The following is a 25,028-nucleotide window of genomic DNA, read 5'->3' on the forward strand; positions in this document are numbered from 1 at the left end:
TTGAAGATCGCGTGTAACAAAGAATTTGCTCGACCCCGAGAAATATTACGAATCTTTACACGCGATAAATTAACCGATAAAAATTTTAATAGCGAATGGGAATTCGCTTTAGCGGTCGACGTTCCATATGAAAACTTATCGCGAAATACGAACGACGCGTACGAGTACTTTTAAGAGACTAAAAAATTAAGCTTTCTATATTAAAGTAGAGACGTTGCCCTTAATGCGATGAAGACGATAAAGCGGTATAAGCTTATCTTTCTTAGTGGCACATCAATCGAAGATGGAAGTAATAAAAAGATACGAGTATATGCTTTTAACGTCATTCTTCGCCACTTTACAGCTTATATCGATCGTATCTCACGTAAGTATCGTAAAACAAAGCACCGCAAATGAGAAAACTTTTTGATGCCCACTAAATTTTACTTTCCGAGTAAAGAACGTTTTCGCATGGTACGCTTAGAAGAACCACTTTCGTATAAAACATATGTTTGGACCACAAGAATTTGAGGTCTAGACGTTACAGTAAAACGTCAAATAATCGAACTTTAATCTGTTCCTCTTTGGTTTCAAAATTTAAACTGTGATTATTAACGTTCAGCTATACTTTAGTATTGATTAGAGTATAGAATTTACAAGATATACGCCTTGTAAACTGCATCATCCAATCCCCTAAAGTCGAAAATAAATTCGATGGGTTCAGCTGCTCAGTCCCCGATGCTTTTAGCTATTCAAACTCCAAAGCTTGAAATGTTTATCCTCCACTAACTACGTAACAGTTTTTTTGATGAGCCGCGTCGAGACTCAAAGTGACTATCAGACACGGAGGAACATAAAAGACCAGGAAAAGAGAACAAGTGATGGAACAAAATCGAGAAAGAGGCAGAGAGAGTGTGAACTAGACGCTTTTCAATTCGTGCAGACACGTGACGTTACACTTCCGTATAGCGCACAAGTGCTTCTTCCTCCCCAAGCCGGCTTTCCCCTCTACTCCACGAAGATAGGGGATGAAAAAAGCGGCGTTCGTGACTCTGTATAAAGGGTGGTCCACCAGAAACGGAACATTTACCTAACTTTCCTCGTTTTCGAGGAGCGAACAACCATTTTCGATTCAATTTTTATTTTGAAAGCGAGTCAAGATTGGAAAGACTGTCCTGAGCGAAATTAATTCCCCTCGTTTATTTACATTTGTTGAAAGTATTTGCTACTAAAGCGAAATGTTTAAATATATTCCAATCGAAGTCAGATAAAGTAAATTAGATCCAGAAGAAAATATAATCCTGGGAATGTTTAAATCTCAGTAATTCGATCAAATTCACATTCGTGAACGTAAGTAAATATAATCATCCCTTTGCTACTAGGGTGTCCCGGAAAATATGGTTCATTTAAAAATCTTTGCCGAAGTCTATGCACATTGTTGAAAAAGCTTAAGGTCTGTGATGATTATTTTTATTCTCGAGGCACTTTATTCGATCAGATTGTATACTCAGTTATAAATCACTAAAAAACAAGTTGCAGTACCTTTTGTGATCCACTCTATGCGTATGCACCATCAGTCAACGTGGTGTTGTCATGGTAACAACACTGGTTCGCGCGTGCCGCTAGCCACAAAAGTAAAGGCGTGAAAAATAGGGAGAAGAATAGAGAATGACGACGTGCCAACCTCTCGACAGGACTCTTAACCCTAGCTACCTCGAACCGAGATCGTTTGTACCTGTAACACCATCCGCCCTCATACGTTGTTCATTCAGGTTTCATATATCCTTTGTCACGCATCGCTTTTTCCTTACCTTCGCGTCACTCTCGGCCCCGTACAATGTCAAACGTCAGGTGTCTTTTGGTCACTGGAAGCTTGGATACACAACCATCGAAGAATTAAATACTAGGATAGTCATCCTAGGTTTCGTAATAACGATACTCGAGAGGAAAACGTTCGAGTTTGTGGCTTATTAAAAATTAACAGAGACGAGTACGTCATAATTCTTTCCGACGCGTGCCCATCGTTTTAATAATATTTCAATTCAACATGAAACAGTTTATTCATAAAGGTCCACGGAAAAATAGGGGATATTAACATTCTTTTGTATAATATATTTCTATATGTTGTAAATTAATCGATCTTGTAATATGTCGCGTTTTGGCCAATACGCGTGGTTTGGTGGTGGGGCGCGGCCGGCCTCGTGAAACCTCGCGTTGAGCGGCTCTCTTTCGTTACGGATCCGTGATCGTGTCAACATCACCGTCTAAGGAAAGAAAAGGACTCGTCAAAAGGCTTCGACACACCCGGGAAAGGATCTTCCGACTCAGGTAGCTCCAAATCCAGTTACGTGGCCTCTTCTCCAGCAATCAAGGCCACTGCCCGCCACCTTCTTCTTAAACAGAGTAAAACCAATTTGATTTCTTTACGATTCGACCAGCAACGTACCAAAATAAGTCGGAAGCCAAGCGATAAATTCAGCCTCGTGGTTCTGTTCACCTTCCTGAATAAAGTTAGAGTCTTAGAAGGGACACTGATATCGCTGTTAATAATTTTAAGAACGTAGACGATAGCAGCGATCGATCCGCGTACTTTACAACTATGCAAATTCTCTAATAGTTCAAATTGTTTTTGCAAGTAGAAAAGCGGAAGGGAACTTGGCTTCATTATGCAGTAGACTATCTATAACCGACGTTCTTCACAGTACCCTGGATCTTATTCATACTTTACACGCTGTACTTTTTACCTGTCTTCCCCCATCCTGTCTTCCATTTACCTTTGAATTGATATACTTTCAGAACGTGATAATGTTCGTTGATCGATGGTGATATTATTAGAAGTATGGAAAAGTTATTTTTGTTGTCACTTTATTTTTATGAATCGTATACAGTATTAGCTTAAAAGCTTTGCATCGATCGAATCAAACGATTATTTGAAAGAACGTCTCAGTCCAAGCTAACACGTTTACTGTCCATGATCTCTATATGGGTCATAGCGTCGCGCTATTAGATACACCGCTGAGAGGTCGGACAGTGAACGTAAAGGTGGTTGGCTGAGTGGTAGGAGCAACATGTGGTCCAGCGATGTCGTGCAGCAAAATTACTTTTCGCGTACGTTGGCCGGTAAATGGTGTTTTCAGTTCGATTTCGCCAGCCAAATGATTCGGTTGATGATCATAGTGTTCAGCAGTAATCGTTTCACCTGGATAAAGGAGCTCGTAAAACAACACATCATTTATGTCCCACCGACGCGCGAGTCTAGCCATAAACGTCTGCTTTTAGGATCATCGTGTATAATTCATTTTTGGCTGTAATTAATTGCACGCTAATATTCAAATTGGACGAAACAGGAAATAAGGGATGAAAGTGTTGTTTCGCAATGAATTCCTTGAAATAATTTCATCGAAATTTCATTCTCGAATTTTTTCTTCGTCGAAACGTGATCCAGATGTTTAAAAAACTAGTTATCAGTTGGTGACAGGTCCGGGCGAATAAGATGGATGAGGAAGAGTTTCGTACCCGTAGCTAGTTTACTTTTTGGACCTATAGATATGCAACATGCGCCCAGGCATTACGGTACTACGCCATATCGATTGGCCAACGCAGCCTGTTTGACGCATAATTTGAATTTCATGGCAATATTTGTCCGCATTTATGGTTTCATCAGATATTATAAAGGAATAACGAACGATACCAACTACTAACCGCTATGCGGTAACCATAACATTCCTTGGGTGAAAATTCGGCTTCGTAATGCTCATTCAGTGTCAAACGATTGCGTAAATAAATATTCTTCAACCTTTTCGGTTCGTCAATTTCACCCATCTTTTTCAGAAATGGATACTTAACCCCTTACCGTACAATGACAAGTCTGACTCGTGACAAGTTCTTGATATCAAGTTTCATGAGGCTACACATTCGTCATTAAGTCTTATATACTAAAATCAACACATTTTAACATTCACGAGATATTCGTATATCTATTCTTTTTCGTGGCCATTCCTCGTACGAACAAATTTAACACTAGAACTACCAACAATTATGGTGTATTTATTTGCACCAAAGAAATTAAAACGATAGATACTTGAAGAACTGTATAGTACAATGGAAATAAGTGTTTATTAAGTCTCTTATAGAAAACTACGGTAAATTTTCAAAAATCCTGTCGAGTAAATTTTGTACAATTTTTATTAGAAATTACAAATAGGCCATTTTGACCATTTCGGTAGTTCTAGTGTTAAACAAAATTAAATACGTTTTAAAAATTTACATTAAATCGTACGTTAGGGGTTTAATTCGTGCAATACGTAGCCGATAAAATCAACAGTATTTATATTTTTATCTGTTCGTTGTGAAATATTTCACTCTATTCTTATCCGGATAATAATTTTGCCAGTCTTTGTGAATAGTATAGCGATTTTGCACACTATCAAATGTCATTGCTGCGTGAGAATGAGAAGCGCGCCGGTTGCGGAAGCCATATTCCCCTCAGGCCGACAAATCCGTGAAGCTGAGTGTACACATGCACGCACTCACGCACCATCCGGATTGCCCGCCAACGTGTTTACACGCGACACGCGTCCTAATCTGCGTTTTCACACGCACTTTCAATTTTCGTCTCTTCTCGGTTCTTTCGTTCGGTTTTTAGTTCAACGATAATTTCGTTCTTTCACGAAATTACCATCCAGAATCCTTCGCGCAATACAAATTTATTTACCGCGATCAGTTTCCTAAAAAAGCAACATAAATTTCATTTCAACATTCTCGACAAACCAAACTGTCTCACATTTTTGCCCGATCTTACAGCTTTAGTATAGAGCGAGTTACGCGTGTATCCTTATACAGTAGTACCTCGATTATTGCTCAAGAACCTCGTTCCTTATAGTGTCGACACGTGGAGAGGATGGTCGTTAAGAAACAAGGTTTGTGGCACTATTGGGAATAGACTACTGCTTCTTAAATTGGTTACTTCGATTCTCTTTTCTACAGTTTTTGTTTTTATAAAATATACAGGTTTAACTTTTAAGACTAAGATTGTACAAATGTATTATACGAAGAAAGAAAAGTGAGGCTTGCGACTAAAGAAAGATTAATCTTTTACTAGAAGGAGAATAAGTTGAGAAATGTTTAAATATATAGTATCGTAATTTAAATTATTCTTCCGTCGTCCGTACGGGTTTTCTTGCCGAAATTACATTTCATCAATACTCGCGCTGCGAAAATAGAAACGCAGATTGGTTATTTACAAAGGATTTTTGATCTGGAATAGGAAACTCACTGTGTTTATTCGTTAGGTCCATTCCCCTGCATGGCTTGGCTCTCGTCCAACTTTCACGCCCTCCATCTCTTCTCTGTCCTTTTCTCTCAGTTTCTGCAAACTCGTGTGCCACGAGCATCACATGCAGCCACTCTTGCCCCAACTTCAGGACGTAACCTGCGTAACTTACAATCCAAACTATCCTACCGATAGTGCTCCAATGTTAAATAGATTGCAACTGGAATCAGTCGTTTCGTTAAGTGTATTTGCTCGTGCAGGCAACTAATCTCATTTTCAGAAACAAAGAAACGGGAAGTGAAAACATCGATCGTGTATGCTCTTTGAGATAGTTTCGAAAACAGTATACACGAATTTTCGTAGAATTCGATTGCAAAGCTATTTACTATTTCCTAGAGTGTGTTTAAAAAATTTTACTCCATTATTGCTACGATTAGAGTCGTTTGATTTATCAATCCACGAAAATACATAGAAAATATAATTTTACAAAATGGCTGCTATCTAAATACTCAATATCAATTCTTCTAGATTAAAAATATACGTATTTGATTAATGTTACTTATCCTGCAACTATTAGGTTGACGCTAGTTTTTTTAACTTGAAATTTTTAATATTACCCCTTAATTTCGCTTTCAGAAACAAAGAAACAGGAAGAGAAAACATAGGATGTGTTTAAAAAATTGTACTCTATTATTGCTACTATTAGAGTCGTTCGATTTATCAATCCACGAAAATACATAGAAAATATAATTTTACAAAATGGCTGCTATCTAAGTACTCAATATCAATTCTTTCATACATTTTTTGACTTCCAGATTAAAAACATACGTATTTAATTAATGTTCTTCAAATAACCTATCCTGCAGCTATTATGTTGAAGGTTTTGCTTCGCTGTGAATTTTCACGAAGGTATTATTTGTTAGAGGGATGCATCGAGATTTACGCCGGGGGTATTTGGGGCTATTCTCGGAACTGACCCCTAGTATGCGACAGGAAGCATCCTTATGTCAACTGCCGGAGGGTCCAAGGCACGGCCATTGTGTCTAAAAATCCCGAATGCTGGCGGCACCCTCGCCACATCTGGCGTACAAGACCTGTAAACTAATTTTCACGTTCGGCTTTGAAAGCACTGTCAAGTCGGGGTCAGCGAATAAAGGTTCGCCATTTGCATCGACCTGACTACAAACCTGCGAACCGTAACGATTCCGCAGTGCTTATCGATAGCGCTGTAATGGTAGAGAAGTATAAAAAACGTTGATATCCGACATAAATTTCGTCTTGTTATACCCACGCAAGAACCTTTTATCTTTTCTCCATTGTGAAAATATCCCGATGGGAACCTTCGTTGGTAGAGAAAGATCGAAGAAATAATTTTTTTAGGTAAAGAGAACGAAGTTAATTCGAGATACTTATCTCGCTGTTAATTTGAATTCGTTAAGTGTTCGGGAAGTGTTAAAATATAAATTGAATTTTTCCATTCGAGACTTTCGTGCATGACATGTAATATCGATATTTTATAAACGAAGTATTCATTACCGGTGGAATTTATTGTACGGTCGTGCTAATTCGTTCTGCACTTTTCCGTCGCGTTGAAGCTTAAATAGCTTCCCCGTGGCATCTATCGGCGATCATCATATATTTCTACCGATTATCGCGTTATAATTAATAGCGTGATTTCCACTCCGTTACCGTAGTACTCGCGCGATATCGAGAAAGTGAAAAATGGATAGTCCGATAACATCGGCATACTCTCGTCATTTATCTTCCTGTTCATTTATTCGATGTCGTTAAAGGTGGGCGACTTTAAGCCGGTATTAATCTGACTCTCGACGTGAAAGCTCAACGCTGGCTTCAAAAAGGCGCCACCATGAACTACTTTCAATATTCATGCACCCGGCCCCATTATCATAAAACAACCTTCGAATTTGACCTTATAAAGCAAGAAAAATCCTCGAATAATTTCCTTCCGTCAGGAACAAAATTCAACGAAGCGAACCGCCGTGCATGGAAGTCGATCGAACCGGGTAACGTCGCGATAACGAATTTCAGTTGGCGGATAACCGGTTTCGATACTTCGTATTTTCCGCTAGAAGGTGATATTTGTGCCTCTTCTTTGCACAAGATAATCAGTGACTATTTATCAGCATCCTTAAATCATTGCCCCGTTACTGCCGAAGCTCACGTAACATGGACTGATAAATACACATCGTTCATTCCACGAGTTTTACCAATTGTTACTGCCAGATTGCGTGTACACTTTGTTATCGAAAAGCCCCCGGTACGTTTCCGTTCCTATCCACGGGCAGCGTCTATCGGGAAATAAGCGAAGATGGAGAATAGTCGAAGGGTTTCGTAGAGGAGCATCCTTAAACGCAGTGAATCGTCGAGGTAGAAGAGAAAAGGAGAAGAGGAATGCCATTACACCGTCCGCGAAGGTATAACTCGATGCCTATGCGAAGTAAGAATAGTGGAAAGAAAGGAGAAGGAAAGTCTAATAACGCTAATTTATTCATGCTTATAGCTACGCTTTCGCCGCTCAAGGATTTTCATAACAACAAATTTCTTCTGCCTCCCCCGCGAACCACGTAGACATTATTAGCACATATGCGCCGAGATTGTAATGAAACACGCGTACAAATTTAACAAATTCTTTCCCGCTCCATTGGGGACGAAGCGTGGTAATTCACGGTTATTTGTTCCCCAGATCTGCTCGTGGATATTTAAGTTGGAAGAGTTACAGCTTTTACTTCGCACTATATTCGTAGATACGGGCTTTCCCGGTTCTTCTCGCATTAACAAAATAAAAGGTATGCATTTTTGCTAGATCGAGAGATTTTCAACCTCATTTTCGATTAAATCTTTAACACCGAAGAACGATGGTTGAAATATTAAACATTTGAATGCTTTTATTTTTATTCTGCCAGTTTATCAGGCCCATATTTAGCATAAGTTTGCACGATTGCCATCGAGCTTGAGCGGAATTAATCACGGGGGATGAAATTTGTGGATAAAAGTTTTCTCTGTGCTTAAAGGGCCATTATACCTTGTAGGTAAAAAGATGTTTGTGATTTTTTTTGCGTACTATTAAAGAGCGATTAATTCCGGATTTTGTGGATATATTTATTATGTATTTAACTATATTTACGAATTTTTGTAACGCATAATATCTATTGATTACATTATTTTTGTTGATCGACAAACAACAGCTTTTACGTATAGTGCTCGACTGCGTAGTTAATATTGTGCGAACAAGTTATTCGAAATCCAAAAACCAAAGATATTCTTAATATAGATAAGTGTGGTTATATCATGACGTACAATCTTTTCAAAAAAACGAAAAATGGTACAATGGTAGTTACTTTACGAAAAGGTACCGAATACTTTCATATATTCGGATGTTTTTTGTTAATAAAAGAAAAAGTATTGCATATATCGCAGTTATCTTTGTTCATGTTATAAAGAGTCCAGTTCTAAAGATACTACATACATTTGATGTTGATATCTTCATTAGTTTTCATGTTATTGTCTACGTAGTTTCGAGAAAAACAGCTTTAAAATTTTACGTCCAATAGTTACATTTGTGTGTGGTACATTTCAACAGATTATAACTTCGTTAATTTTCCGAATTTAATTTAATATTTAGTAGATATATTTTCGAGACTACATACTATCTTTGTTCATGTTATAAAGAGTCCAGTTCTAAAGATACTACATACATTTGATGTTGATATCTTCATTAGTTTTCATGTTATTGTCTACGTAGTTTCGAGAAAAACAGCTTTAACATTTTACGTCCAATAGTTACATTTGTGTGTGGTACATTTCAACAGATTATAACTTCGTTAATTTTCCGAATTTAATTTAATATTTAGTAGATATATTTTTGAGACTACATACTAAAAGAAAAATTCGATTTTTTTAATCCCACAAAGTAGAGAGGCCTTTTAATAGAATACCACTACGATAATCAATGAAATATATGAAGTTTATGAATAGTAGAAGGGCGATGCAGGTTATTGCAAGCATACACAGAAATATAAGCGGAACACGAGAGAACAAATAGGTGATGGCGTCACCGGGGAAGACAAAGTCTACTGGTTTTATCGCGGCTCGCCGCTGAACAAGCAGGGATTTCATCTCTCACGCAACTTCAGGATTTGATGTATGTGTCGCCCGGAACATTTGTTCGATACCCTCCAAAGTTTTTTACCTTTTCTTTTAACCACCGCCTCTCCATCCACCGTTCTCTTTGACATCTTTCCGTTCCCGGTTTTCACCGCTCGCCGATGCTAGTCGCCACCCGCGACGAAGAAAACGTTATTGGACCTTTCGTATCCTCCGGTCAGGTTTATTTTTATTCCATACGATTTGTTTCATTGAACACGACTTGTGGTTATAGGTCGGACAATATATTTTCAATATTGCGAGTCGACATTCCCGACCACAGTGCCCGTGAGTCTTTTGTATTCTTTGCTTCTATGGTTTCCGTTCGCCCGCTCGCTACTCGCTTTAGTAAAATACGAACGATTCTCTTTGGAATTCAGCGAATACTTTACAAGTGTCGCCACCAGGACCCAACTGTTTTAGAACTTTTTGGAAAGGTAAATAGGTTTTTAAAACGCGTTTCAGAAACATTAATTTAATTTTACGGGGTTGATCGATATCTATCGGAAAATTTTTCGCTCATTTTTAGTTTTAGCAATATCGGGAGTATAATTAAAAATAGTTTAAATGGAATTGTGCTCGGGCTCAATTTCACCGGGGAAAACGTTGGAAACATATTGGCGGTGCTCGTATGAAATATAGTAACACGTATAAAAACTTTAATTTTAAATAATGCATGAAATTCGATGCCGCGTGCGATAAGGATCGCTCTCGCCAGCGACTGTACGAGCCGACGAGTTGCGTGCGCTGAATAAACAAAGGCAGTAGCATTCTAGGGAAAATTGGTAGCGTACTAGTGGAAGTTACTGTATATTGCAACTCTCATTTACGTATTGCAACTCGAAAGAGAAACCCAAACGACCTATATTCCTATTGCACTCCATTCTTATTTTTTATATCTACATTCATTCTATCAAGTATCTATAAAGTATACATAATTTAAAACCGTCCATATTATAATAAGAAACCCAAACGACCTATATTCGTATTGCACTCCTTTCTTATTTTTATATCTACATTCATTCTTTAAAGTATCGATACGTAATTTTAATAAGATATTCGAGTGTCTGTCCTGGAATGTCCGAATCCTCGTTATCGATATCATTATCGAGACGAAAAGGAAATATTCGTTAGTGAAATATTGAAATATACAAATAAATGATTCACAGTAAATTTATAAGTATTTCCTTTCATTAGATTTGTTTGCGCTGTATCTGATATTGCATCTTGCTTGATCAAAGTTAATCCGACAGATACGAATAATCGAATATTTCGAGCGATAGCGTGGAACATTTCCGACTGGTACGTCGCTAATCTGCTAAATATGCAGATACAAATAAATGATTAACAGTAAATTTATAACTAGTTCCTTTCATTAGATTTGCGTGTACTGTATCTGATATTGCATCTTGGTTGATCGAACTCAACCCGATAGATGCGAATAATCGAAGATTTCGGGCGATAGCGTGGAACATTTCCGATTGGTACGTCGCTAATCGCTACTTGATGCCACATGCCAATTAGCACTACCAACATATTCCATTTGACGGTGGCAGACAATTATGTCGATTAAGTAATTAGTCGAAACAGTCACAGTTACGCGGCGACGGACATTGAGCGATGCGTAGCAAGTTGGTTTATGAGTTAGCCTAACAATGAGCGGCGAGTCGGAACCTCGAAAGCTCATAATACGTTCCAGCTTTCCAACATTCGCCGCGCAAAGATAGTTAATTAGGTGGCGTTGTTGTCGGTGTTAATAAACGGATGCGTTGACACTAATACAATATACTGTCGTAGCCAAAGGGTTAGAGGATTGGGCAGGTAGGATAACCAACGGCATACCTGAATTATGCATTAATGGATAGTGATGCTGCGGCTAATCCCGATTCATTCGATTATTTGTGAGACGAGGAGTAATAGCTGAGGCATCGCCATTGAAACTACGAACTTATAGAACATCTCATCCAGTTCTCGTTAACCCTTTGCACTCCGAATTATATTTCAATTTTCTTATTAGGCCACCCAACGCTTTTAAGTGTTTTATTTGAAGTTTACGTTAACTAAAAAATAGGACAATTTAAACAAATAGAGGAACAAGCAAATTCAATTAAATATCTGTTTCATTTACACTACTGCTGTATTTTCTAATTTTCAAGTGTATGATATGTATCTCTTTGATTTGGACTTGAAAGAATGTCGAGTCACACTCGACATAGGAGTGCAAAGGGTTAAATAGCAAGGAAACAAATTAACCCTGGTAAATTAAAAAACAAGATACACACAGAAGAACTATTACCATCTCATATTTATTAAACGATACAGTGAGAAAACAAAATTTTTTTAGCAAACTTTTCCTAGTTATTTCCTATTGTTCTATGGAATATGAGTTTCTGTTTATACTATATTTGTCGTGTATTTTGTTGTTCCAGAGCAAGGACAGAATACAGGCAAGAAGAAAACGACATTTTCGAGACTACTCCGTGGGCTGAAAACGCACAGGAAAGAAAAGCAAGGCCAGGTTCAAGGTTCTCCGAGACATACTCGTACCAGGGTGGGTGTGCCACAAAGAGTAAGTGTATCTTTGTAGAAATCTATGGAACCGGTTCCATAGAAGCGATTTATTATTAAAAAACAAAAGGAGCCTTACATTCCTTGAAGAACAAATAACGTTTAGGTTTTATATCGATAATGAACACATAGATGCTTGCAAGACCTATAACTCTTTTGTTTTTTAAAAATAAAAATTGTCCGCTCGAATTCTCTGTGTATTTTTGTACTTTTTCCATTAGTACAGGTTACTTCCAAACACGTGGAGTGTATTATACATGGATTAATCGTCCAACGACGATGGAACAAGTTTGTATCGATATATGCTTACTAAGAGTAATGTAAACTCGAAAACAAAGGACTTTCCTTTGGTGATTCTTCGTACACAAATTCTTTTTATTTCGGAGCTACGGTACAACAGGTACGTCGCGCGATGTACACACAGAGATCAGTCACATATTCCCCAGCAGATACTCAAAGACATTCCTCTTGCTTTGACCTTGGTACAAAGTAGCACGCGGCCGATAGTACTTGGAATGAAATTTCCTCGAAAGCCCTCGATAAAGCACTCGAAACCTCTGACTATGCCGGAATCAGTAGCCCACTCTAAGTCACTCATTGCATGAATCTGCAGTGAGAATCAATATTAACTTTACAGTACTGCGCCTTTCGTTTGACATCGAGGTCGTGAACCGATGCCTTTAAACTTTTTTTAACAAGGCATAACGCTGACGACGGTGACACTAATTCCTCTGAAGTAATTCGAAACGACAGTGAGTGTAACCTAATTCATATGTAAATACACACGGTACGAGGGTGCGGTAATATTATTCCTTTATACAATTATTATTCAACGTGTCTACGGTCTACCTTTAAATTATTTTCTAAATTTTACTTATCTAGAAAGAAATACTTTTGTTCTTGATTCGTGGGTTCATTAAAACTACGTATAAGCACTGCTTTCAATTCTAATTCGTTGAATGTTTTCATCGACAATGGACATGTAGAAACATCCAATTTCATCTTCATACGTGACACTTGCGTGAGTGTTTTTTTGCTCAGTCCATTCATATTGTGGCAGAACTTTTTCCCCATATTCTGCTGATTGCCTCCGATGGAATTCGATCTCTTGTGCATCTTCAAACCACGAAAACCGAATCACTGATCGCTGTTTTTCTTTGATGCAAATAAAACATAAAAAGTCCTCGTTTGTTCTGTTGATCTTCGCTAAAAAATTATAGCGTACTCTTTTCAACTAACCATATTCTATTCTCGTTAATGTTCTTATACCTCCGCTTCTGCCTGCAATCACCTAAGATCAACTTCAAAAGAAAAGTTACAATCTTCCGTTCTGTAGTTCTGAAATCAAAACTCATTAAACGAAGAACAATCGAACTCTTGCACTGTTGAACTTTCCAACCTGACTATCTTTGGTACTATCTTGTATTTTAATCTAAGATAGTGAAGAGAACAGATTGTACTAATTTATCTTACACAGTGGAGTTCTGATTATCCGGAATGTTCGAATAACCGGAATATTTACCCCGACTATTCTATGATAAATGTTACGGATTATATTTTACACAAACAAAGAAGTCCAGCATGACGTTGGTACTAAATAGCTGACGAACAAAGCGTAAGAATCTTATATATTTTACTTTTATTAATAAATTGTATTACTACATTACCCATAGGTGTGTTTATTCAAGATGAAAAACAAATTTTAAAAAAAATAGACGGAGCGTAGATGTAAAAATTTTTCGGTGAAAAAAATTTTTTCAAATTGTACTAAAAAAATTATTTTCGGTTGTGGGGCTCAATTACAATCATTTTTGGTGAATAGATATACCCCCGAAATCCTACTCAGTTTCGAGAAAAAAATTCATTACCGAAAATATAATTTCTCGCCAGAAATCTCTGCCCGAATTTTCATGCGAATCTTTAGAATGTCATAACTTCTGAACGGATTGAACGATTTTCATTTTTAAAAATGCAAACTACGCCTATTTTGATGGAGAATATGTGGACATTTCAAAAATATTCGAAAAGTTATTCCTTGACCCCGTAAAGTAAGAAAAACCCCATAAAAATGGTCCAATTTTCAAATGACCATAACGTCTAGAATAGTGAATATATTTCAATGAAACTTTTTTCTGAAGTAGAGCTCATGGATACCTACAAAGAAGTATTAGACAACTTTTGTGTAGGGCATAAAACAAAATGACTATAAATGAAAAACGCAATTTTAAGAAAAATCGGTGCCTAAATTTTTCGGCGAACAAAAATTTTTTCAAATCATTCTGGAAAAATTATTGTCGGTTGCGGGGATCAATTACAATCATTTTTGGTGAATAGACATGCCCCAGAAATCCTACTCAGTTTTGAGAAAAAATTCTTTCCCACAAATATAATGTCTGACCAGGAATATTCTACTTTTTAAAACATCATAACTTCTGAACGGATTGGAGGATTTTAATGTTTCAAAATGCAAACAACGCGTATTTTGGTGAAGAATATTTAGAAATTGTAAGAATATTCGAAAAGTTATTCTTTAATCCCAGTTATCCGACATATTTGATTTTTCGGCATTGCCTCAGTTCCGAATATGCCAGATAACCGGTGTTTTAAATCTGAGCTGCATCCAGAATTCAGGATGATGCAACAAACGTTCTTACCGCTTGCAACTGACACTTTTCATTTGTTAAATGATCTGACCCGCGAGGTTCGTTGGTGCTAACAATTTGCAGCTAGTCAAAGAATCTTGGTGCACCCTTTCTTCCGTTGACCCTATTCAGATGCAAGAAGAAATAAATTTCTCACGTGCAGATAGAGTCTAACCGCCAACGTATACTGCACATACGTAGTATCTGTATTACTATCATGAATACTGTCGCCAGGGCTGCCCCAACCATTGTATGAATTCGCTCTGTGACCACAGTCAGAGCTACGTTTCGCTGCATGGCAGGACATCCTGTATCTGTAATGGAAGGCAACCGACGAGTTCTCGGAGGATAGGAACCGGACCATGATTCCAACAGAACGGAATATCGCAAACTGTCAACAGCGGTACGTCTGTCTCTTGTCGACACCATTCACCGCACATTGCCATTCGTCTCGTTTTGGCCTGACCGATGTCAGTAACTCTGGAACACGTGTGAAAATCTAACGACGGAAGACATTTTGGTACTTTCTTCTTCGATTTCGACGGAATACCGCTGGCAGATACATTGGACATAATTTTGCAGAACTGCGGAGTCGAATATACGTTTTCACCTTTCATTTAGAATTTTCCTCTGTACAAGTTATACTAGCAGAAACTAAAATTTCTGTGCCATCAAAAAAATTATGATTGCACATAAATAAAAGTGTTGGCATAACATTGTACAAATTTTGTAACGCTGATACATTGAAGCGAGGATGTATAAATTTTCATAGACTATTATATAAATTCTGTGCACAAGCAGTTTGTGTCGACAAATAGTTTCGCGAAGCAGGAAACACGGGTCTGGCATTAAGAAGAACACACTTAATATTTCACGTTTCTGCAAAGCATCTCCGAAACTCGACGATGCGGCTCCATTGTGAATTCGTAAAATTCTGCGCAACCGCGAATCCTCGTATGAATACTTCAAAATTTACGAGGTATTGTTCAGGCCGCTGCCTCGCCACGGAAAGAATAATCTGTATTTCAGCGTTTTTTGCTCGTTAAGTGTTCCACAAATTGAAACGCACAAGGGAAAGTAGAATTGTTGAAACTAATTAAACATTTCCTGGGAGCAATTGGCTAACAATGTTGTTTGTGTACTCGTTTTTCAGTTACATTCCCGTTTAATTAATATTAGCTTCGTGAATATTTCTTACTTGAAATCGAATATCGTTACGCAAAATAACTGTTTATTTTCGAGTGCTGTTTGGATCACTTTCAACAAGCTTTTAGCGGAAAATGCACGATTTAAAAGAAAAATACGATGGAGTTGCAATTTTCTTTTTACGTTATCAATTATTCGCAAGAACAACATAACGAAAACGGCACGATAATTGAATAAAATATGAACACAGTGGATAGGTTACTTTATATTTACTTTTAATTATTGTAAATTTCGCGTTGACGTGCTGTTTTTATGAATTCCATCAGCTAACACTTCCCTTCTGTATTTCCGTATAATTCCCTGGTTCAAACGACTAACGAAGCGACCGATCCACCGCATCGTGTGCAGGAATAAACGTCGATCCTTGATTACGTGGCGGAGGTGCAGCACGAGCGTATTGGGAAAAGGGCGGAACAAACGATTTTTCTGCGGAGAAAACGGACGGCCAGAAAGTGCCGCGCGGATAAGCAATTTCCGTGAAGGTTCAGCTTCCAATTCTTGGCGTTTCCGGACACTTTTCTGGGAAGGCTCATGGGATGTTTTTAATGAACGTATTTCGAAGCTTCGATCCGGTGAAAATGGAACGTGGAAGGAAGCGTGTACCGGAATTTTTGATTTTATGAAATAACAATTGTATCCTCGCTACGTTCCCATTTTCTTTTCTTACATCGATCCTACCGGAAGTTTGTTCGAAAATGGGATGAAACATATTGGAAAAGATAAAGGGTAAATCATAAATGCTTTTCGTAATGAACAAAACAGGTCAATTGTGATTATAAATAAAATGGATGGCTTTGAACATATGGGGTAGTTTCTGGAAGTTCTTTTCTTAAATCGATCCTATCAGAAATCTGTTCGAAAGTGGGGTAAAACATAGTCATATTGTAAAAGATAAAGGTTAAATTAGAAATGCCTTTCGTAATGAATAAAACAGGTCAATTGTAATTATAAATAAAATGGATATCTCTGAATATGAGGGGTAGTTTCTTGAAGTACAAAAATAACAGCATCGAAATACAATATATTTCTTAGGTTGAATTTGTATAGTACACGCAATATTTTGCGTAGATATTTTGCAATACTTTGTGATTTAAAACTTTCCAATCTAAAAAATATAAGATCGAAAATAAAATCCTACTTATGTGGGGCATGGGTTCGTCGTTATCTTTTATAATCCGACTATTCGCGATATTGACTGGTAAATAGATAAGGGGGTTCGACGAGGCGTTCACGAAAAACGTTGCCCCCGAACCGCGCGCGTGAACGTGAATTAATCGACGTGGTAAAGTTTGTTTCTAACTCGATAATTAATTTGTTCCCATCGGTATATTTCGGCGGCGACACGTTAAAAGTGAGCACGAACGCGTTCAAACGAACCGTCTAGACAGTCCGCAATCGATCAACCCCACTTCAGAGAAATCTCACCGTGAAAACGACGTCGCGTGAACCGCGTGACGTGTGCGTGCGAAATTGTGCGCACAACTCGACGCCTCGAAAACACCAGCGCTCGGGGGCTGCCGTCGACGCAGCCCCGAACTATTCTTCATCGGGTGTTTTATCCGACCGGATACATTTACTAATTAAAATGCGCCGCTCGAGGAGCTCGCGGTGGTTCGCCGCTCCGTTTTCGCCGTTTCTCGCCGCCTGGACAAGAAAATTACAGAACCGCCGGTGACATTGAGACTTCCATCGGGACGCGGGAACCGAGGACACGTCCGGTGAAAGCTGAATGGGGAAAAAGAGCGACGAACATTATGTTAGCTCGAAGGGGGCGACAACGACGGGGGAAAGAGATAGAGGAGGGGGAGGCCAGGTAGAGAAAAGGAAAGAGCTCAAGGAACGACGAGGGTGACACACTACATCGATCGCACCTGAAAACATCCCCTCTCCTACTGTCGCGGATTTGTCGCGAACGTTTCTTTGCTTATCGTCTACTTTCTCTCCACCCTTCATTTTTTTTCTTGCGAACCCGCGCCGCCGAGGGAATCTCGCGAATCTGTCTGTGATCCTCTTAGCATCGGTTATACGTACGCTGAAAGTATTGCCTCGATGACTCGTACAACCCAATGCGAAGATTCTTCCACTACGAATACATCGGCAGTGCAGAATACACTCTTTTTTATTGTGGTCGAAAGAGTCGTACTGGGTCAGACGTTTCAAGTCTTGATAAGGGAACGTCGCAAACTGTCAGCTGACTTTGATATCAGTCTAAATTCAATTAAAAACAACGTGATTTCAAGCTTATTATTTGTTATTTTTACAAGTTATACGTAGCAAAATAAAATACGTGACTTTGTAAAGGGATGTCTTCTCACTAGAAATCGAAATTAGCAACAATGAAATATAGTTAACTTGGATCAATAATATTTGTAGACAGTTTCATTAAAATCGGTGTCTGATATCGCAATGTACTCTTGTAAGACAAAATTACTCGACACTGCGAGCATGCTCGCAGTGTTACATCCCCCTTAAGGGGGTAGTCTGGTCTACACAGCGCAGATTTAAACCTTCTTTGCGTATCAGTTTAAAAGAGAGGTTAACCTATCGATTTCAAACTGTGTACACGTGTGCGTAGATACTTCTAGCTTTTGCATAAATTTGTTCAAACATCTATGATTATTTATTCTCGAGTTACACACTGTTGCATTGAAAAACATAATGTGGACGTTGTTCGATGATTTTTCAGTTTCAAAATAGTGAAATTTCTAACCTCCTAAAATCTTTCATATTTTGCACGAGTGTATGTGTTCATGTATGAAACAAAATGTTCTTCTCTGTAATTAATGTTTATAGCAAATACTCGATATTAAATGTATAGTAGGGTATAATATATAGCAGGGATAAAACATGCTAATAGTATCGAGTGTTTTAATTTTAACACGATGTTTACCAATTTTCCCTATACCTGAAAGAAGAAAATCGATGTCATCAATAAAATAATTTCAATTTCAACGACTTCTCTTAATATTTATAGCAAATACTCAATATTAAATGTATAGTAGGGTATAATATATAGCAGGGATAAAACATGCTAATAGTATCGATTGTTTTAATTTTAACAATATGTTTACCAATTTTCCCTATACCTGACAGAAGAAAATTGATATCACCAATGAAATAATTTCAATTTCGACGACTATGGGCTGGCGTGGAAGATTAGAGGTTCGACTATATTTAGAACGGTCTGTATTTACGAAGCAACAGGAACCCGAGTCGCAGACATTAATTATCGCGAAACAACCCTTCGTATGCGAGAGGCAACCGATCAAAAACACGGTTAACTGCCTGCACATGGTAAGATCGTCGCGACGGCGTGAAAGATGCCGCTATGGAAGCGAACCAGAAGCGATAAAGTGAGACGTGTGTAACCCAAGCGACGCGGGGTGGCCGCACTGCGCGCCCAATGAATATGAAACAGTCATTAGCGCGCCAATCCGGAATCACTTAGGTACGTGCAGCAGACAGTAAACAGAAAAGCAAGTGTGGAAGTTGTTAGTACATTGAAATGCATTGCCTGGAGACCATTCTGAACCTTAAAGCCGCCTAGTCTCGCGGTTATCATATTTTAGAAATTCGAGCAGCCCTGGAACCGAGAACGTCGTGTCGCCAACAGTAACTTGACGGTTTCTTGAACGAGAAAACCGACTTAATTCGATTCTGCTAACGCTATGTTACGCTCGTACCATTTACTGCATACTTTATTAACACAGATCTGAAAGTCAGCGACGAGGAAATAAATGAAAGTGTTTTTACCTGTCCTTCTGTTATTTGAAAAATGAAAAATTCTGCGCATTAAGATCTAGGGAACAAACAGTAGGACCTATCCATCTGTTAAAAAATCGTTCGTTCAGAAACTGTCGAGCTATCCGGTTGAAACGTGGCGGTGTATCGTCATCCATAAACCACGCGTGACGTACAACGTCTAATAGAAGTTCTTCCAATAAATCATGCAATTGATTACCGAAGAAATAGAAACAAAATCGACCTGTGAAACATCCACCTGGGGATATAGCTTGCATTACATTATCGTGAATTATTCTTACTTATTTGCACTGATTTATTATCGGTAATTTAGTTAAATAACCTGTGTATTTTCTCCAAAATAAATTGATACTCTTCCGTCGAGGAAATGCAGTAACTTTCGAGGATTTTGGAAATAAGGGAGAGAGTGATAGGATAGGGCAAGGTTTAGGAAGTTTCGTAGAGAACACGAAGGCTAGGATGACGCAGGGTTCATAGGCTACGGATAAGTGTCAGGGAGTGGGTGACGCAGTGTTTGCAGGTGAGATGTCACACGTAGATTAGGATTTGGGTAAGTTACACACAACACTGACTAAAAATAGGGGTAGATCGGCGACTACGGATTTTGTAGACTGTGAGATTTTGCATATAACTACTGTGCATAGCACTGATATATTTAGCTATATCTAGAATCATTGAATAAAATATTACTGTTACATTTACAAATATAAATTTTACCTTTCTGACAATGTCATCTGGTTGATTTCTTTTCTGATCACTAGAAGTTGTTTTCCTAGCAAGATATGATTCTAATTGTCTAAAAGGTATTGGTAAATAAATGCACTGAGTAAAAACTTTTCTCAGCTATATGTTATTCATATTTTGTAACCTGTGAATATATCAATTTTGTTCTGCAATCTGCAATGAAGATATACCAAGAGAAATTTTTAAACGTTTTGAAAGTGTAGAATTATTTTCATAAATCGTTATATGCCTGAAAGTACAGACAAATATTTTTTCCTTTACTAATGGAAGTATTGAACGTTAATACCAAGAAAGTTATATCAATGAAAGGAGCTTTGAGTTTCGTCTCGACGCTGAACTTAGAAATTTAAGTTGCTCGTGGCACGCAATCGTTGTCTGGCTGTAAAGATACAAAACGAAAATGGACTGTCGCGCATATATTATACGAATCGCCTTAATTTATTACCGAATTACGTGCAATTTAAATGCTCCGCGTCGATCACGCGTGCGTACGTATGTGCGTGGTAGCTAGGTTGAGAATCGATTTCCGCAAACTGCCAACAATGCACGTGCACAAATTCGTAATCGAAGCGACCACGTGAAAAGAATATTCGCGGGACATGAATTTTTCGATCATTTTTTTTTTCAAAAAATAAGGAAACAAGCAAACCGACAGCCGATTTTCGCAATACAGAAAAACGCTCGTCAAAGGGTGAACCAACGCGTAAAGTAACTCTATCCTTCCGGTTCCGATACTTGCTTAAAACATTATACATTTTTTCTATCAATTATATAGTAGCCCGTAAATTTATTATTTTATTATTTGTCGACATTTTAAAAAATTGTTTCGTACAGCTTCGATCTACTTTTAAACAAGGAATCGTATTACGCCTGATTGTGCCTCCAATCGTCGCCCACTCTGTATATTTAATATTATCAAACCGCGTGATTACACGCGCTGAAGCTGACGTTGTAAGCTAGTTACCACAAGGCGAGTTGCTAAATTTGCATGAAATATGATCATACACCTATGACGTACACCTTCCCCGCTGCATAAAACATTTTGACGAGAGTCGTAGCTCTTTTCGCAACACCGTCCATTTGCATCGAATGATGCGTCCTGAACTGTTCTCTATCGCTTAAGAAGGACACCTACGCGTATATGCATTTATGCGATCAGATTATGCCGCGCAAAATAATGGCTTGGTGGTGTTAGAAAAATTTGATTCGACTCTCAAAACTGTGCGTCGATATTTTACACTTGGGCGTATAAAGAGCAGAGGATATATAACATATTCAATACAATTGAATATTAAAAATTAATATCAGAATGTGCATAGTACATAGTAGGTAAAAAAATAAGAAATACTTTTAAAAGACTATCTGCTATAGTGTTATTTTATAGTGGGTCAGTTATCGGTCAGAATATTTGAAGTGTTTGTACCAAAGTTGAGTTAAATCCTTGAAAATAGAGGATATACAGGGTGTTCGACTACCCCTGGGAAAAATTATATAAAAAAGAATATCAATTTCTTGACTGAGGCTTCGTTAAAAAGTTATTAAAAAATTAAATTAAAAAATTTCAAATCATTCTGAAAAAATTATTTTTGGTTGCGGGCCTCAATTGCAATCATTTTTAGTGATTACTCATACCCCTGAAATCCTACCCACTTTCGAGAAAAAAATTCGAGTAAATACTGAAATTTTTAGACGAAATTAAAAAATTTCAAATCATGCTAAAAAAATTATATTTGGTTACAGGGGCCAATTACAAGCATTCATGGTTAATAGACATACCCCGAAATCCTGCGCATTTTCGAAAAAAAAATTCTTTACCGAAAATCTAATGCGAGGCTAGAAAGAAATGCTTCCCTGAAATTTCATGCGAATCTTTAAAATGTCATAACTCCTGAACGGATTGAACGATTTTCATTTAAAAAAATGCAAACTACGCGTATTTTGATGGAGAATAGGTGGCCATTCCAAAAATATTCAAACAGTTATCCTTGACCCCGTAAAGTAAGAAAAACCCCATAAAAACGATCCAATTTTCAAACAGCCATAACTCCTACAATAGCGAATATATTTCAATGAAATTTTTTCCTGAAGTAGAGCTCATGGGTACCTACAAAAAAAATGTTAGACAACTTTTCTACAAGGCGTCGAACTAAACTACTAAAAATGAAAACCGAATTTTTAAGAAAAATCAACAGAGGGTAGGTGTCTAAATTTTTCGGCGAAAAAAAAATTTCAAATCGTTCTGGAAAAATTGTTTTCGTTTGTGGGGGGCAATTACAAACATTTTTGGTCATTAGACATACCCTCAAAATCCTACCCATTTTCGAAAAAAAATTCGAGAAGGTTTGAAATTTTTCGACAAAATTAAAAAATGACAAATCGTTCTGGAAAAATTATTTTCGGCTGCGGGGATCAATTACAATAATTTTTGGTGAGCAGTCCTACCCCCGAAATCCTACCCACTTTCTAGAAAAAAATTCAGTACAGCCGGAACTTTAAACGTTAATAACTTTTTAACGAAGCCTCCATCAACAAATTAGTATTCTTGATATTCGTCTTATTTTGGCCTTTAGAATCTCCCATTAAAATTTTTCCCCGGGGTGGTCGAACACTCTGTATAAAATATTCAATGCAATTGAATATTCGAAACTAATATCAGGAGATGCATAGTAAATAGTAGGTAAAAAAATGAGAAATATTTTGAAGAGACTATCTTCTATATTAAGTGTTATTTTTCGATGGGTCAGTTATCAGTTAAAATATTTGAAGTGTTTGTACTTAAGTTGAGTTAAACCCTTGGAAATATAATTTGTAAAATCTTACCTCGACGGTTGAGTAGCGGATTTGTTGAGAAAACAACGATGACCACGACGATCGGGAGTCTAATTTGCATGCCAAGTGTACCGGAACCTCGTGAACTTGGAAGCGCTTGTTAGGTAGCGGGTGGTGGCATCCTGATGAGCGTGCCAATACTTGGTAAGCTTTAGTGCCATTCGTTGGAAATCTTTGGCGCTAGGGCAATCAGTCCAAGAGAATTTCGCCACCACATGAGCGTAAGATCGAACTCCAATAGTTTCGGTCGATCAAAATAAATTCTACTCGTTTATTGAAAACGAAACTCTTTTAAGCACCTATTATTGTAAACTATTTATTCTACGTATCACGTAATTGATACTGGTTATCAGTCATTTGCACCAAGAGTTGAGCTATTGGCAATGATAGATCAACCACAAAAGATTTTTTGTTGGTCGAATGTAACCGAAAAAATATTTCCGTCATCGATAACGGTTATGAGCAACATACAATAATAAATTTCATTCGTTATCAACGGTTACCGGCAACGAAAACAAATTTCGGTCATAAATAATGACTATCGTGTAACCGAAAGCTTAGAAATCGATAGTTTTTAGTCGTGTTGCTTTCCGAAAGATTTGCTCCAAACTTGCTTTAAACGTCCGTTTTTTAAATTTAAATAATTCAGATCACGTTCTTAAGATACAAGCTTGTATTAGTATTAAAATTTCGATCATAGTTTCGAGTCTTTCTCTTAAAAATTGCCTATCTGTAAGTAAACGATCGACGTAGAGAAGAGAACAAATATCCTGACACGTGAAGCACTGATTTGCCAGATAACTTTATTGGGAATTCGATCGAATGGAATAAAAAGCTCTGCTTGTGTATTCGTTCCACCCTTGCACTGGCCATAATAGAGTGCATTAGAGAATAACCACGTGGAAAATGTTTTACCAAACCGAATAGTAACATCCGTTCGAGCATGGAAAGTAGGGAGGGCAAGATTCAAATGTATCTTCGCTCGAGTTCCTAACACTTCCATCACGCTTGTGCGTGTTACAGACAATGTACTACGTACCATGTACGTGTATATTTTCCAACTTCCACGGTAAATTCCCACTCGGTGTGCGCAGAGTGTGTGTTCGTGTCTTCTGGTACCAGCGCGGGTGTCGTCGTCGCAAAATGAGCCGTAAAGTCTGTAGCATAACTAACTTAGTTTTCTATATCGTTCTTGTTTCTCCTGCTGTCGACGACATCGTACGTCGTTGAATAATTATGGCCGGAGGAAAAGGAAATTCAAGATTATTGCTCCGAGCGTCACGATTTGTTGTGAAAAAGGAGCTCCGAATGAAATAAATGCAATTCTGATTAGACACAGAAATCTTGACGCTTCGATCGTCGGTTGCAAGCCTCTTAAAAAGAAAAACGAATTACTTTGAGCTTAACAAAATAAAAGATTTGATGAGTCCAACGTGTATCAGAATTGTGGCACTTTTGTAACGATAGCGTTATATTAATTTTTATTTTATAGAGAGCTGAAACCCACAGTCGAAACGTTAGGATTATTTGGAAATTACTAAACAAATTCTCCCATTTTGGCTCTGCGACTGTGCATTGCCAATCTGAATTATTCGATCAAAAGCAATCTTTAAAATCGGTCAGCTATGTGAATACTCGCGTTTTATAAATAAAACTCGTTGAGATTTTGTTTCTTTCGTTACCATAGATTAACGAAAACCTGTCTCGCGACGACGAACGAATTCGGCTGCCTCAGAGGATGGGACGAGAAGTTGATTAAGCTGCCTCAGGTGCAAATTGAGCTACCTAAGGAGCTAATTATGCTACCTCAAGAGCTAATTAAGCTGTCTGAGGGCCAGATTCAGCCGCCTTGCTAAAAAAAA

The 25,028-nt window shown here is 37.8% G+C and overlaps 1 protein-coding gene across 1 annotated transcript in view; it reads left to right on the forward strand.

Annotated features, from left to right (window-relative positions):
* Positions 1–25,028, forward strand: part of LOC122401137 — a 406,340-nt gene that overhangs the window by 357,131 nt on the left and 24,181 nt on the right. The window contains exon 5 of the mRNA XM_043403093.1: positions 11,845–11,984. Coding sequence (XP_043259028.1) covers positions 11,845–11,984 — 140 coding nt within the window. The remainder of the gene's footprint in view (positions 1–11,844; positions 11,985–25,028) is intronic.

The sequence above is a fragment of the Colletes gigas genome, unplaced genomic scaffold (genome assembly GCF_013123115.1).
Source record: "Colletes gigas isolate AHSC1104 unplaced genomic scaffold, ASM1312311v1 Colletes_gigas_Sc00022, whole genome shotgun sequence".
Classification (NCBI taxonomy): Eukaryota; Metazoa; Arthropoda; class Insecta; order Hymenoptera; family Colletidae; genus Colletes; species Colletes gigas.